At 44.9% G+C, this 13880-nt stretch overlaps 1 protein-coding gene across 3 annotated transcripts in view; it reads right to left on the reverse strand.

Annotated features, from left to right (window-relative positions):
- The window catches only part of phf24 (PHD finger protein 24), a 35595-nt gene extending 21944 nt beyond the window's left edge, over nucleotides 1-13651 (reverse strand). The window contains exons 1-2 of one of the 3 annotated variants that reach the window (XM_037118274.1): nucleotides 12837-13651; nucleotides 171-598 (exon numbers count right to left, since the gene is read on the reverse strand). In XM_037118274.1, coding sequence (XP_036974169.1) covers nucleotides 171-596 — 426 coding nt within the window. In that variant the 5' untranslated portion in view covers nucleotides 597-598; nucleotides 12837-13651. Of the gene's footprint in view, nucleotides 1-170; nucleotides 599-2671; nucleotides 3007-12836 lie in introns of those variants that run through there. The other 2 variants (XM_037118272.1, XM_037118273.1) reach the window with 2 other exon arrangements.
- Nucleotides 13652-13880: the final 229 nt, after the last annotated feature.

Consider the following 13880-nt stretch of genomic DNA (forward strand, 5'->3'; position numbering starts at 1 on the left):
GCCATGGAGATTCTTTGACATCTCTGAGACATCTCTCTAATCCTAGGACTTAAAGAGTGTGTTTGTCAAAGTTAGAGATATTTTTACACATTCCTGATTCAGATAACACCTCGGCCACGAAATCTCAATGGCCACAAGATCACTAGCCGCCGCTCTGTCACCACTGATACCTGTTCTTTCTTTTCCAGCTCCACCTCCACAGGCTGGTCATCGTCAGCTTCCCTTTTGGGCCGCACGAACGCTGGCGGCGTGAGCTGGTGGCTCTTGTCGAGGTCCTCAGGCTCCACTCCTTTCCCGTCCCGTAACCTCGACCAAGCCTCCTGGTTGACCTTACACTCATCCTTGGCTGACGCCGAGGCCTGCTGGGAGGTTGACGGACCCGCGCTATTGTCTGTCTCTTCTTGCTCAGCTTCCTCAGTGGTCTTCTCGTCAGCATTGGCCGGTGGTTTGGCAGGGCCCTCGCTCTCCTCCGCATCTGCTTCTGCCTGTTTGGCCGCGACCTGGCGGTCCTTAATGCCCGCCTGGAAGGCAGAGACGACAGCTGTGGCTTTCTGCACCTTCTCCACCTGCTGCTTCTTTGACATGAGCACTCCCATGGCTGCAGACGGATGGAGAAAGACAGAAGCCGAGAACAGTTGCAGTTAGTAAAGATGTTATTCACAGTTTATTACAGCCTTGATTTACAACAGTATAGTTATTATTCGAGATTAAATCCGCAAATTGTAAGAACTGGCCTGTCAAATTCACAATCCAAACAAAGAGGGGGCAGCATATCACCAGAGGAACCGCTGACTGCTGCTAACTATAGCTGCTGTTAGCTAAATCAGCATTACAGCTAGCTGTTGTGTTTGCTGACTCTGAGCTCTGAGCAGGGTGGGAGATGGTTTTATTAACTGTGACCTCTACTATGGCTAGCTGGCTAGCATGCAAACTTCAACAGATATCTCTGCAGAACAATACACAGACGTCTTAACTATGTCAACACTGTTATTTATTTGGACTATGTGGATAATCATAGTTTTTTTTCAATGTTTTAAACTAAAAGTCTTATATGTTGTACTTTTAAAGCCCCTTTGTTTTTACAACAAAATGACAGATATCCATGAAAAAAAAATATACAAAATCAAAAAGAAAAAGAAAAGCAAACATCTCCGAGTATCGTCTATTAAAGAGAGAAGCACTCAAAATGTCAGATAATGTGCTTCATCAGGACTTTGTGGGTGTGGTGTGATCAGATTTCATGGACGGCGCTGGTAAGATAAGCAAACAAGTCCACTGTTGTTGTCAGACCGTGACTATCAAATATCACTGGAGTGTGATTGGTGCCTGGGAGTACATGACATCACCTTTCTCCAACTGAGCTACCCCCTCTTTAAACCACTCAGCAGAGAAAGACACAGAAAACAGCAATCTCTCTCGTGACAAAATCAAAGCTGCTCTTCGGCGGAACAATTGTGTGTGCGTGGGAGTATATCCCTCACAGCGCATAATTGATAAAACAGGTTTCCAGGGCCTTTAACTAATCTTGTATCTAGGATATCTAGGATGTACAGCTATGGTAGAATAATACACAGTTGTCTACACACATGGATGTCTTTTAGTAGTACCCCCTATCAAAAAAGATATAATCACATCAGTCATTTGCAGACTGAGTAAAACTATACGCTAAAAGTATACAAAGGAAAACATGGGAAGGACAAACCAGAGGACAAACACAGAGATGAGATCATCAAAACATGCATGAAAACATTTCCTGTCTTCGCACATCGTTATCTCACTGCTGCGCTGTGTCTTCTCTTCCTGTGCACACGCTGCACAGACCTTTCAAGCCGCCCAAATGTCTCTCCATCCGCAGCACCGTCCCTGAACGCCTCTTTTTAGCCCTAATAAACCCTGCCCATCTGCTCCTGTGGCTGTTCATTCTGCATGACAACGTGGAGATTGCCTGAGATTTTCCTTTTTCCTTTGCAGGAGTCGGGTGGCAACTGTAGAGGCGCAGGCCGAGAGTCTCACAACTCGCAGCACACTGACAAAAAGACGTATTGCTTGCCTTTTTTATACATGCGGTTGGTGTATGTAAACCCCAGATAAAACCTTGCAGCGGGGGTCTATGTTGCCGCAGGCGATACGGTACATATCGATGCGGCAATCTTGACTTGTCTCTAACGTGTCAACTCATCACATGAATGACGCCATGCAAAACACCAGTAACTGCTAATCAAACTGTAAGCCATTAAGATCGATGGAGGTCATGTATCATCATCGTCTTGACTTGTGGATAAAGGGATAAAGCTTCTCTCCAGATTACCAACAAACATTTACGCCTCGTATTCGTTTGTGCTGGTACTTACGCCTGTAGTGTTCAACGCAAGGAAATGCACCCCACTGTCGCAACCACAGAAGACAAGCTAAGTTTCTTCTTCTGTTTATATGCGCATAGAGGAATATTATTGAGACGACCAGAAGACAAATAAATGAAGAGTTCTGCTTTCCAGCTGTGTGGCTAGCTACAATATTTGGTTAAATGGCATGTAAACTATGCATGCACTCCACATGTTAGCCCACCAGCTTGCATGCTAGCATTGTTAGCTAGGTGTGCCATCCAGTGTTTCCCTTAATGAAGGGCGTATCACATTCATGAGTCAGTTAGCCTATTTGTTGTAACACTTACTTGGCAAACAGCACATACAGCAGGTCCACAGTCTGCGGTGGCAATGAAACGTTTTTCGACGTCCCCTCAAGAAGAGCGTTCGCAAACACATCAGAGTTCACGGAGGTTCCCATCGAAGTGAGTTAAGACGGCGTGTCTCCCTGCTGTTCAATAATACAGCACATACACTGAGCCCATAAAAACTATGGCTTAGTAGCAGGTACTATTACGGTTAAAGGCAAACCAGGCTTTAAGATACATTATCTATCTCTGAGATCTCTGCCTTCGTCCTAATACAATGCAGATGGATGGAATTTTGTTTTGTGGCGCCGACAGAACTGACAAGAGAACGACAATGTGTCCTTCCAGAAACAACGCCCCGGTTACTGTGAAGAGTTTCCATTGGAACTACTTTCTGCCAAAGACGTAGTCCAAACTAAAACTGTCGACTGTCGAGCAGCAAAGAAGACTTCAGTCACTTCCATTTTACTGCATAGCGTCCGAAATTTCTATAAGCTGGTGTCATTTATACGCATGATTATTTTCCAGCTATGTAAATCCCATGAGGAGCTTTGTTTTTTGTTTTAATCTGAGTGAGGTGTTTCCCATCCATTATCCCGAGTACATTTCCCTAATTGCTCAGGGATTCATTATGGTGCGACGTTCCTCCAAAGGTCACCCTGTTCAACCTGCAGGCGGGCAGCAAACATCACCTGCTTCGCCGCCTTCATTAACCTCCGTAATAAAGTCAGGAGGCCGGATTTTACGCCGAGTTTGGAGAATCCCATGAGAGCCAACCTCGCGTGCGTGTGAGACACGCGCCTTCTTTTTAATCCCGCGGTATAATAACTCATACAGATCATCAATCGCCACAACTTGCCGAGTGCAGCCAGCCGCAGATATCTGACATCAACTCTCTTCAGTTCCAACTGCTCGCCACACGAAGTGACTCGAGATAAGATAAGGTGAGATCAACTTTATTGATCCCCGAGGAGAAAATTAACTTCGCTCTCCCTGCAGGATTTTAAATGAGTTTTTTGCCAGTTATCAAAGCGAACACCTTCAGACTGCTGAGCGTGTGAGACACTGAGATAATCTGATTTTGTGAGTGTTACTTTTGTAGTTATTGTTTTACTTTGGCAATAAAAATGATTTAAGTATATTGATTCACACTGAAATGGATATAAAAAGCTATAACATTTTGACTGAGAGGATGTTTTGGGAAAACTATGACACTCTTTTCCTCTGACATTGTGCAGGAGTCAGCAAAAACTACTAAATGCTGCGCTTGTGAGGAGCTTACAGCTAAAGATTTACGCAAGAGGATTAGAACCACTGTGACAGAAAAGTTTTTTTCCCCCACAATTCAGACTTTTTTTTTGTCAGAATTCAGATTTTTTTTGTCAGAATTCTGACTTTTCTCAGATTTCTAGTCAGTACTCTTTTTTTTTAATGGCCCAAATTCATTTCTGTACTAAACACTTTAAGTGAAATCATATCCTGTACGAAGTGGCACCTAACCTGACGCGAAAAGAAAAGACTGACAGAGTTCTCATTTTCCACCCAAGTGAGACGCAAATGTGAATTCCATTATTCCATAACAGGCGCCTGTCATGGACTCAAGTTGATTACATGGTACTTATTGGACATGTGTCTTTCCTCTCAAATGCAATCCCATCCATCCACGCTCCGCATAAGTGCTCGTGTGAAATTCAATCGCATTTATCTGAAGTGAAATGGGAGTCACTCCCCTCTCTCCCTTCCTCCCTGGCTAAGACTCTAATAGCCTGCCCTGCCTTCTGTTCTCGGGCTGGACTCATCCCTCATAGACTGGCGGGGGGGGAAGAAACAACACTCATTTGCACCACACAGACTTCGACAACGGCGCTACTGTCTCTGGTTTCAGACATTTAAACAACACGCCCCCCCCCAAAAAAAAGTTCAGGGAGACACGAACCACAGTTAATATGGATCAAAATTGAAAGCCACTTCTCGTTTTTGTTCTTGTTTCCTTTCATGTGGAAAAACGAGAGGCGAAGTGATACTTGATTGGTTTCTGCACCGAACATGCATTTTGACTGGAGTCTAACTAAAGGGATGTCGAAGGTCGAGTAAGCTAAACCATAGAGCTCCTGCAGCGTTGTCAGCCGTCTCCCATCTGGCAAAGTTTAACCGCGTTTTCGGGGCGTGTTGCACGTCCACACTTGACAACAAAATGACAACGTGGAGCACACTCTAAATGCCAACACGCTGGCTGAAAATCACTCGAGTGCGTTGTCGATGGACTGCATTGTTCCACGGCGCAGAACAGGAATGAAACGGGAGCTCCGAATTAGACGAAAAATGTGGCATCGTGATGTTGAAATGCCCTCGGTGGTCAGAAAACAGAAAAAAATATACTTGGAAAAAAAAATCTGCCCAGCCGTGCTCAGTGGGAAAAAAAAAAACTTGGACACACAGACTGCCTTCCTCAAGGACGACCACTTCATTTAAAAAGGTCAGCCTCCCCGGTTAGGACGCCCTCCCGCAGTCTAATAAATGACAGCAACACGGCGAGAATACAGTGATTAAAAATACACATAAGCACGCCTGTGGAATACCAACTGAGACTGTCATCCTAACTGCAGGAAAGACAATCAGCTCAGTGGGTTTAGCGCAGATTAGGCTGAAAAGGGTTCGGTCCCATTCTTTTAATGCAGGAGTAGTTTGGATTAGTTTTCGCGTATGAGAGGGAAAGGATCGGATCATCGCAGGACCTGACACTGGCAACCGAGTCCAAGTCCGTCCACCTGAAATAGTATCTCCTTATGGAAAGTATATCTTTCCAAACATTCGGATTAAAAATTAATCTGCCAAACGCACACCGCACAGCTGAGTTTTTAATATATTATTTGGCAATGTCGCCCATGTGAGACAGACTGGGGAGGATTAGGAGCAACAAATGTCCCGGGCTGGAATTTTACTGCTGACATTACAATAATTGCGGTGTGTACTATATCCTCACCTGACAGCCACCTACCCAATTTTTGGGGGGTTTTTGATCAAAAGAGAAAAACAGAGAACTTCCTCCCCACCAGCATTTCCATTCAGGATTATTGTCAGACAAGACACCTAGATTGCTTTTTTTCCTCCACAGAGTAACAAAACAAAAACGCAGGTGAAAACATGACTTTATTCACTTTCCCAGGAGGTTTTGCAGACAAATTAGCAAACTATGAGCTTGCTTTATGGAGAACCAATCTGAGCGCCAATGGCGTGATTGTTCTTTAGGCATACTGTGCATTCAACGTTCGTATCGATACATGTTTGTGATCCCTCAAATGTCAAGCATGTGTGGAAAAAACTATGTAACAGTGTATGTAAGTTGTGTAACTTACTGGGAATTTGATGATTGTAAGTTACTCAAAGCATCTTTTTTGACATTATATTCTAAAAAAACCCCAAGTTTCTGTGTCAGTATATATCAGCCGATATATACTGTATATATTGATCAGGCTCTAATAACGATGCATTAAAGCTGAAAACTTCTGAGTTTCTAGTTTAAGCAAAAAGTTACAGTTAGATGTTTACGTGTGACCATGTTCTTATATGCAGACATACGATGCTGTACATAGCTGCCTGTGCAGCCTCAGTCCCTGTCCATGTTTGGAGTGTATCTGGCCATTTATGGGAAACTCACCCTAATCAAAAATATCTGGTTTTTCTTCTTAGTCTCAGTCTTGTTCTTAGGGTCGTGATCAAGGGGTTGTAAGGTAGAAGAGGAAAAAACACTTCTGGTTTGCGAGATATGCATATATTGCAGTGGTGGCAGCAGGTGAGTCTTGGTCAGTACTTCAGCGCACTTGGCCGTATGCTTTTTTGCGCTTTCTTTGCTTCTTTCTTGTTATCCTGATTATAGCGTTCAGCAGTTTTCTGACGGTGATGATCCACCTCTCCTGAATGAATGTAGAGGAAAGTACTATACCAAGGAAAAAGGAGGCATCCACAAATTCAGTGGCAATCCACACAACAGTTGGTGAAAACCTTTCACCCCAAAACCATAAGCAACCTTGTGACGGCATTGAGTCAGGATTTCGCCAAACTGAGCAGGATTCATCCTTTAGGAACCATATTGAACATTTCATTGCAATCCACTACATTAGCAATCCGGACCCAAGTGTCGTACTGACCGACAGACTGATAATGGCATCATTATAGCCACGCTGGCAGCATGGTGTAAAAAAAAAAAAAAAAAAAGATAGCACTAGCGAGGCTGTCGTTTGAGCCACTTGAATATGTAAAAAATCTTTTTGCAGAAGCTCCCAAACAGCTCATAGATGCAGCATAAATGCAGGATGCGTGGCGATCACAATACAGGGTGGCACAGTCATTATCATGGGGACGCAATTATCCACTGAACTGACCTTCCCATTCCGGATCAGAGCAGCGCTGGCACAGACGTTAGACAGAGACAGCCTTTAGATGCCAGAGATGCCTGCGAGGACCAGCTTGTAAACTGCCGCCTCTTTTTACATGAACCACAGGAAAGAAACGACAGGAACAAGATGAAAATAATCGTATGGCTGATATATGGGCTGAACGCTGCTGCTGGGCTCTCAAACGCTGCACAGCGAAGATAATGGACCGCTCCTTTTTAAAAGAGCTAATCAACTGTAAACAAATAAATAAATAAATAATTGTTCTTTAATGGCCGGCAAAGTGAAACGGCTTCATGAACAAGCCAGCCAGAGGAAAATAAGAAACAATAACAATAAACTAAGTGCTGTTACCAGCCCCAAGGTCTTCATACACTTCATCGAATCAATGTGAGCAATAAATAGCACAAATTCCATTCTCCTTTGGATGTGAAGTGCACACAATAGATAGATAGATAGATAGATAGATAGATAGATAGATAGATAGATAGATAGATAGATAGATAGATAGATAGATAGATAGATAGATAGAAAAAGGCAGCAAGGGAACAATGGTTTACATTCTTCAAACCGAGCAGGAAGTGAAGCCACTGCAATTCTGAGCACACGGACGACCTTGTCATTTTCAGGTTAACTTGTGCATTTTAAACAAGGGTGTTTTATTCTTATCCCCGTGCACAAGTCGATTCTGACACAAATGGGTCAGTGCCTGGCTTTGATACCTCAGTGTATTAGATAGCGCTGAGTAACCTGCCACTTGGCTGCCTTTGCACGTCAGAGATCCAAACATTTTGGACCGGCAAGCCTGTCAAACTGCTCTCATCCTCTCTACCTGACTGACAAGAATATTAGCGAAGCACTTCATGATGGCCGATGTAGGTTATTTGCTATCCATATATCAGCGCTCTAATGAGCGGCAAAGGAGTACATATATTCGTGTGGATGAAACGATGTATTGGAACTTGAGTCTTGTTCTTGTAGTTTTCTATCTTTGGCTATAATAGCGGACTTGGCGAAGTTAGTGATCTGACAACGCTAAAAATACCCACGCCTGAGGGGAGAAGAAACACATGAGCTGTCAGATGATCATACAAGTTTTAAATCGACCTGACATTGTAAAATAACATCTGGAAATGCTTCATAGAAAGTTTTTTGCAGCGTAAGGGATTATAATTTGAAATAGATTAAATAAATAGTAGTTATTTATCCCAGTTCTGTTGGTTTTTTTTTTTTTCAGTCTGGTCAGTCAGCTGACTGACTGGTCTGGGCCAGCATTGGGGTGATTCCACTGGTTTCAAAAAGGTGTCCGATGGTATGTAAGCGTATGAGAAAATGATCCTACTTCTCATTTGATTTATTACTTAATCAAACAGTTGTCCAATGCATTTATGGTGTCAGTCGACAGTTTCAAGTCTTATTTAACAAAGCACGATGCTCATTTTGTCAGTTATGCTCACACTTATAGTAAAATAGACAATAAAGCTTGGTAATCTATTGGGCTTGTCTACCTTGCAATTTGCAAGTCGCTGCCATCATGTCCATCCTAACCCAAAGTTTCACCCTCTCTTTCAAATATGGTCACATCTGGCTCCGGAAAATCTAGATTGCCGATGTTCGTAATGCGGCACTTGGGGCTCCATCACGGAAGACCAGCAGATGGCGTCACCGTGTCTTTAAACTCAGATGATTTAAATAAGTGAGCAGCTAGCCTCTTTTGCTTAACTTGTGTGTTCTATAGTAGCTTGCTAACGTTAACTACTGGTAAAACCTACAGACATCACATTAATCATCTGGTCTTGTTAAGTGCAGTGTGGCTCATTTTTGGGGGGCGAAGAATAAGACCGCTGTTGTTTGCTCCAAATAAGGTTTTTTAGATAATCTAGCTGAACTACCTGCTTGTTTACAACCTGTTTGATCATCCAACTGCCCGCGTCTTTTCTTGACCCGTCCTACTTGGTCGAGGTGATTTCGCCTAATGCCAGATCTCGGTTATTACCCCGCTGAGCACAATGTTATCAGACGTGATCGAAACCGCAGCCAGAAACGACAAAAACCAGACGCCAGCTGTGACGAATGGCAAACGCTCCTTCAAGTGGCCACTGTTTCATGAAAAGTGATGCCACTATAGCTCAGCAGTCACCTAAATTCAACCTTTCATATTACATTTGAGGGCAATAGAAAGCTGAGGAGGATGGGATGAAACTCCCTCAGGCTTGACGCTCGCTGGGCTCCTGCAGGAGCAGCTGCCTCTGCTGCTCTGCTCTCTTTCCCGGACCCCTCTGAATGATTTAAATGCCCCTGGATAAAAAAAGATCTGGACCAAGGGAAGGAAAACAGGGCCACTCCTTGGGGCAGAGCCTGACATATATGATGGAGAAAATGTCATTCTGTCGAGCTGCTTCGCCTCAGAATATCCTCAAGGAAGACGCTCACTTTTTTTGTCGTGACAAGATTGAGAATTTTTCATTTAGTTCATTCACACGCCACTTCTCAGAGAGGTCAATCCTTTGTTTTCCCCCCTATGTTCTCTGACATATTTTTTTTTTTATATATATCTGACTGCAAAACATTTTAGATTCCAGATGCATTCAGGCTCTTGATTCCGTGTCGGCAGTTGAGTGTGACGAGCTCTCAGATGATGAAGCTCTCAGGAGCATCTTGGTTTAATTAAATATTGATAATTTCTGAGGGAGGTTACACCAAAGTGCTCTTCAAATCCCATGTTTTTTTTTTTTTCTTCCTCTGCTCCTCTGAGTAATCCCTCTGTACACCGTCCACAGTCCACTCATTAACTCAACGCTACCAAACCGTGGACGGCAAAAACACACTCCCTCCACTACATCAGCTCACTGCAGCAGCGGCATCCGACACGCTGGACTGACACTCCTTCATCGCTGCGTCTGTGAAATTTTGGAAGTACTTCTCCCACTTGACGTCTGAAGCTGTGTGTTATGCCTAAACAGGAAATGAACCTTTAGTTTGATTTGGCTCTGGTTTCAGAAGCAGTGTATCAAGGCCAGTAGAGACACCTTAAGGTCTATATTAGTATTCAGTCCTCTGCTGCCCAAGTGTCACCATGGGAATGTTACTGAGATCTACGGGAGCTCATATAACAGCCATTTATCAGTCTGAGGTAAATGGCCCAATAGCACTAAGACACATCAGTGTCAAAACTTAGTCGATTCAGATTCTGTGCTTTTGCTGAAAGATATGATTCTTTCAGGTTGAACAGTTTATAGACAGCGGATCTGTTGTCATTGTAGGTGCATTTGGCTGGCCGGATGCCACTAAAGAAACACAGAGGAGGGCAGGATATTGATTTAAGATGTGGCACAAGGTCACCGTGCGTATGTGACCGCCTGCCATGCTGAAGTAACTTCACCTTCAGACAGGGCTGACAACGGCAAATGTTCTCCAAAGTGTTTTGTCTCGAAAGTTAAAAAGCTCACAGCAGCTCTCCGATAACACTCTCTCGCTGCTCCTAAAGGGCCTCAAGCGCCTCATCTGTAGTTCCCGCCTTTAATTCCGCGACTTTCCGACATCACGCTACGTCACCATGTCACTCATTTGCATTCATGTCTCATGTCAGGCTAGTTTGACATAAATGCAAATGAGCCACATAGTGATGTAAGACTTGATTTTGAATGGCTGCTCTGTTGTTTGCTCAGGCATGTGTGAGCTGACCAATCACAGCAGACTGGGTATTGTAAAAGGAGAGCCCTTAAAGAGGCAGGAGCATTTCAGATAGAGGGGGATACAGTGCTGTGGCATTGGACAGTATGAGAAAAATAAATGTATTTTTTTAGTATTAGAGTGTGTAAACCTATTCTGAAGAACCTGAAGATAAGCATTATATGTGTCCTTTAACTCTGTGTGTTATCAGGAGAAAGAAAAACCACATTCATCATCCGGTAATGGATGTTTTCTCCAGAGCACATTTGACAAAAACAGCCAATTTTCTAGGAGACGAGATTGCTTTCCTCAGGGTGTTATCGTGTGAACACTTAACGTTAACATTCAGTTCCTGACGTTTTGGTTTGTGACTCCTTAAAAGCCAAGTAGTTCCGCAACCTTTCGGCTAATCAGTGTGTTTTTATCCTTCTCGGGTTGCAGTGCAGAGTGGAGGCTAATGTGTTGAGTGCTCCGCGAGAGAAAGGCTAACTTGGATTAACTCCTTTAAAAATGTGTCACAGAATGACTTGTTTTTTCTTTCTCTCTAACCATCTTGTGCGACATTAACTTCACCTTTGGGAGCCCCTTGTGTCGGTGCTTCACATGGCATTGGTTTCTTTCTGCCCTGCTGGACAACAGATCAGGAGAAGACCCGCTTTCGTCCACCGCGCTGTTATATATCCATACATATTACAGCATAGAGCCATTAAAGCTAATCTGTATCTGGCTCTACTCGCATGCCATGTGTAATGTATGGTCCCCTTCCCAAAGCTGCTGGATGTCACTGTTATGTGCTGATTAGAATCCCAACCAGCCCTCCTTTTCAGTCCTTGTTTCAGGGTAAGAGGAGGGTTAGGAGAGAGAGAGGGAGAAAGGGAGGGGGGGGGCGTTTAGATTTTTTGAATGGAAGCCCCACAAAGCATGCCTTTTCATGGGAATGAATCCCCCTTTAGCCGAAGATCTCACCCACGGACCAGGGAGGCAAAGACCTGGAACTAATTACACTAACGAGTTCAGCCTGATCCCTAGTAATGGCGAGTGAGTGGAATCATTAGCAGCCGTTTAAAAATGCGCAGATTGTACGTGCACTCGGACACACAGAGTCAAGCCACCCGAACCCAGGAGCCCAAGTGTGGTTTGCTGAGATTTTCCTCTTTTTTTTTCACCTTCTGGAGGAGCTGCCATGTGCACGAAACATGCCACCGTCCCCTCTGGCATTTTATCGCCTGAGCACAACCGACAAAAAGCAGCACAGCACAGCTCAGGGCTCAGCAAATTCATACTGGTGGTGGTGGTGGGGGGGAAATTCAGCTTGTGAAGGGACAATAAGGGGGAAAAAAGTGTCTGAATGGAGGTGGAATTTAAATCTCAATGCATCGTTAGGTTTGGAGGCATCACGTTGGCATTCATGCGCTGCCAGGCGGAGAGACTGTGCCAGCGCCCGACAAACGCTCATGAGAGAGTCTGACAGGGAGCACAGAGCAGCTCAGGGTGCTTGGGAATCTATCTGTCACAGGCTGAGGAGCAGGACTCTCTCCAAGGATGACACCAAAATCAGCTTGTTTTTTGTTTTTTGTTTTTTTTTGTTTTGGGAGGGGGTGGGGGGGTGGAAAAAACAAAGAGAAGGTGGACGTGGAGCTTAATGGACAGCAGCACTCCCCTGTGGGACTGTGCTAGGTGGAGAGAGTGGACAGAGTATGTCTGCTGCATCAATCCTGAATCCCTCCAGCCATGCCTTTTTTTTTTTTTTTTTTTTAGTGACAGGGTCTCCCATTGATGCAACTTCCTGTAATAAAAAAAAAACACACACACACACACACACACACAAACAGTTTGTTCCCCCTCAGTAATAACAGCCCAGAAGAAGTCACACATTTTCAGGGAGCTGAGGCGAGGAGCAGGAGAGCTCTGAGAACTCCCTCCATCCCTCCATCCTGCCATCCACGCCCCACAAGTGCGGGCTGACCTAAATATGCATCCCATACACGCATCTGTGGACGAGGCTCAGCGCAGCGCATCCACCTATAGGAGTCCCGTCAAACACACAGAATGTGGCTCAGCACAGTTTGGTTATGTAACGGCTCTCTCTGAGGACTCACCGTCGAGAGTGAAGAGGAGGCTGCTGTCTGCTGGTGACTTTGTCCTTTCCCTTGTCTCAAGCCCGGCCGTCCAGCATGGCAACACTCTGCTCGAATGAAGTGCGTGCGCGCCCCGGTCCTGGTCCCGGTCCCGGCTCTGGTCCTGGTCCTGGTTCTGGTCCTGGTTCTGGTCCCGTTCCGCTCACAGATGGATGGCAGGGGCACTTTTATTATTCCTTCCTTCCCCCTTTCGGAGAAAATTTACAGTCGGAAGCAGCGTGGCAGAGCTTGGCAGCAGATAGAGACTTCTCCAGGAGGCGCGGACAGCTCCAGTGCTGAAATCTTTTCTTTTTTTTCCCCTCTCTCTCTCTCTCTCTCTCTCTCTCTCTCTCTCTCTCTCTCTCTCCACCCTCCTCCTCCTCCTCCTCCTCCTCCTCGCTGAGCTGCTCCCTCACTACAGCAGCCCGCCGGCAGCAGAGGAGACCTTGTGCGCTCACAGACGGCCGCTGAAGTTAAATCGCCGATTTATAATCATCACATCCTCCTCCACCTCCCTCCTACCGAGAGCCCCCTGCGATCATTTAGGGTTAATAACTCGGTCAAGGGGGCTCCGTCAGGACCCTGCAGGCAAAGATCATGACGTCGGTAGAAGATGCCCTCCTCCTCAGCAGCCAATTGTTTCACGCGGGGATCTGTTTTGGAGAAAACGGGTGTGTGCAGCTCCGAGGTTTAAATCCCGTTTGAGGCACATATGTTGGCATCAGAGGGAGAGATGGAGGGGGGGGGGCGTTCACAGCAAGTGTGTAGCCTGGAGTGAGAATTTTAGCATATGTGTGTAAGGCATCTCATGCATGCAGAGCTGCATCTGCACAGCACAGATTACCCATACTGCTGTGAGGGGAGGGTGCTTTAAAAAAAATATTAGAATTCTGATTTTCTAACCAGTTTTGTTCAATTTGGGGACTGAAAATCACAAATACAAGTTATTTTTTTTTTTGGTAGAGTTGCTTGCAGCCTGTGCCCTGTGGGTGGATGGGATCCAGCAGTTTTAAATAATTGCTGATT

Source organism: Acanthopagrus latus, chromosome 12 (assembly GCF_904848185.1).
Source record: "Acanthopagrus latus isolate v.2019 chromosome 12, fAcaLat1.1, whole genome shotgun sequence".
In the NCBI taxonomy this organism is placed as follows: domain Eukaryota; kingdom Metazoa; phylum Chordata; class Actinopteri; order Spariformes; family Sparidae; genus Acanthopagrus; species Acanthopagrus latus.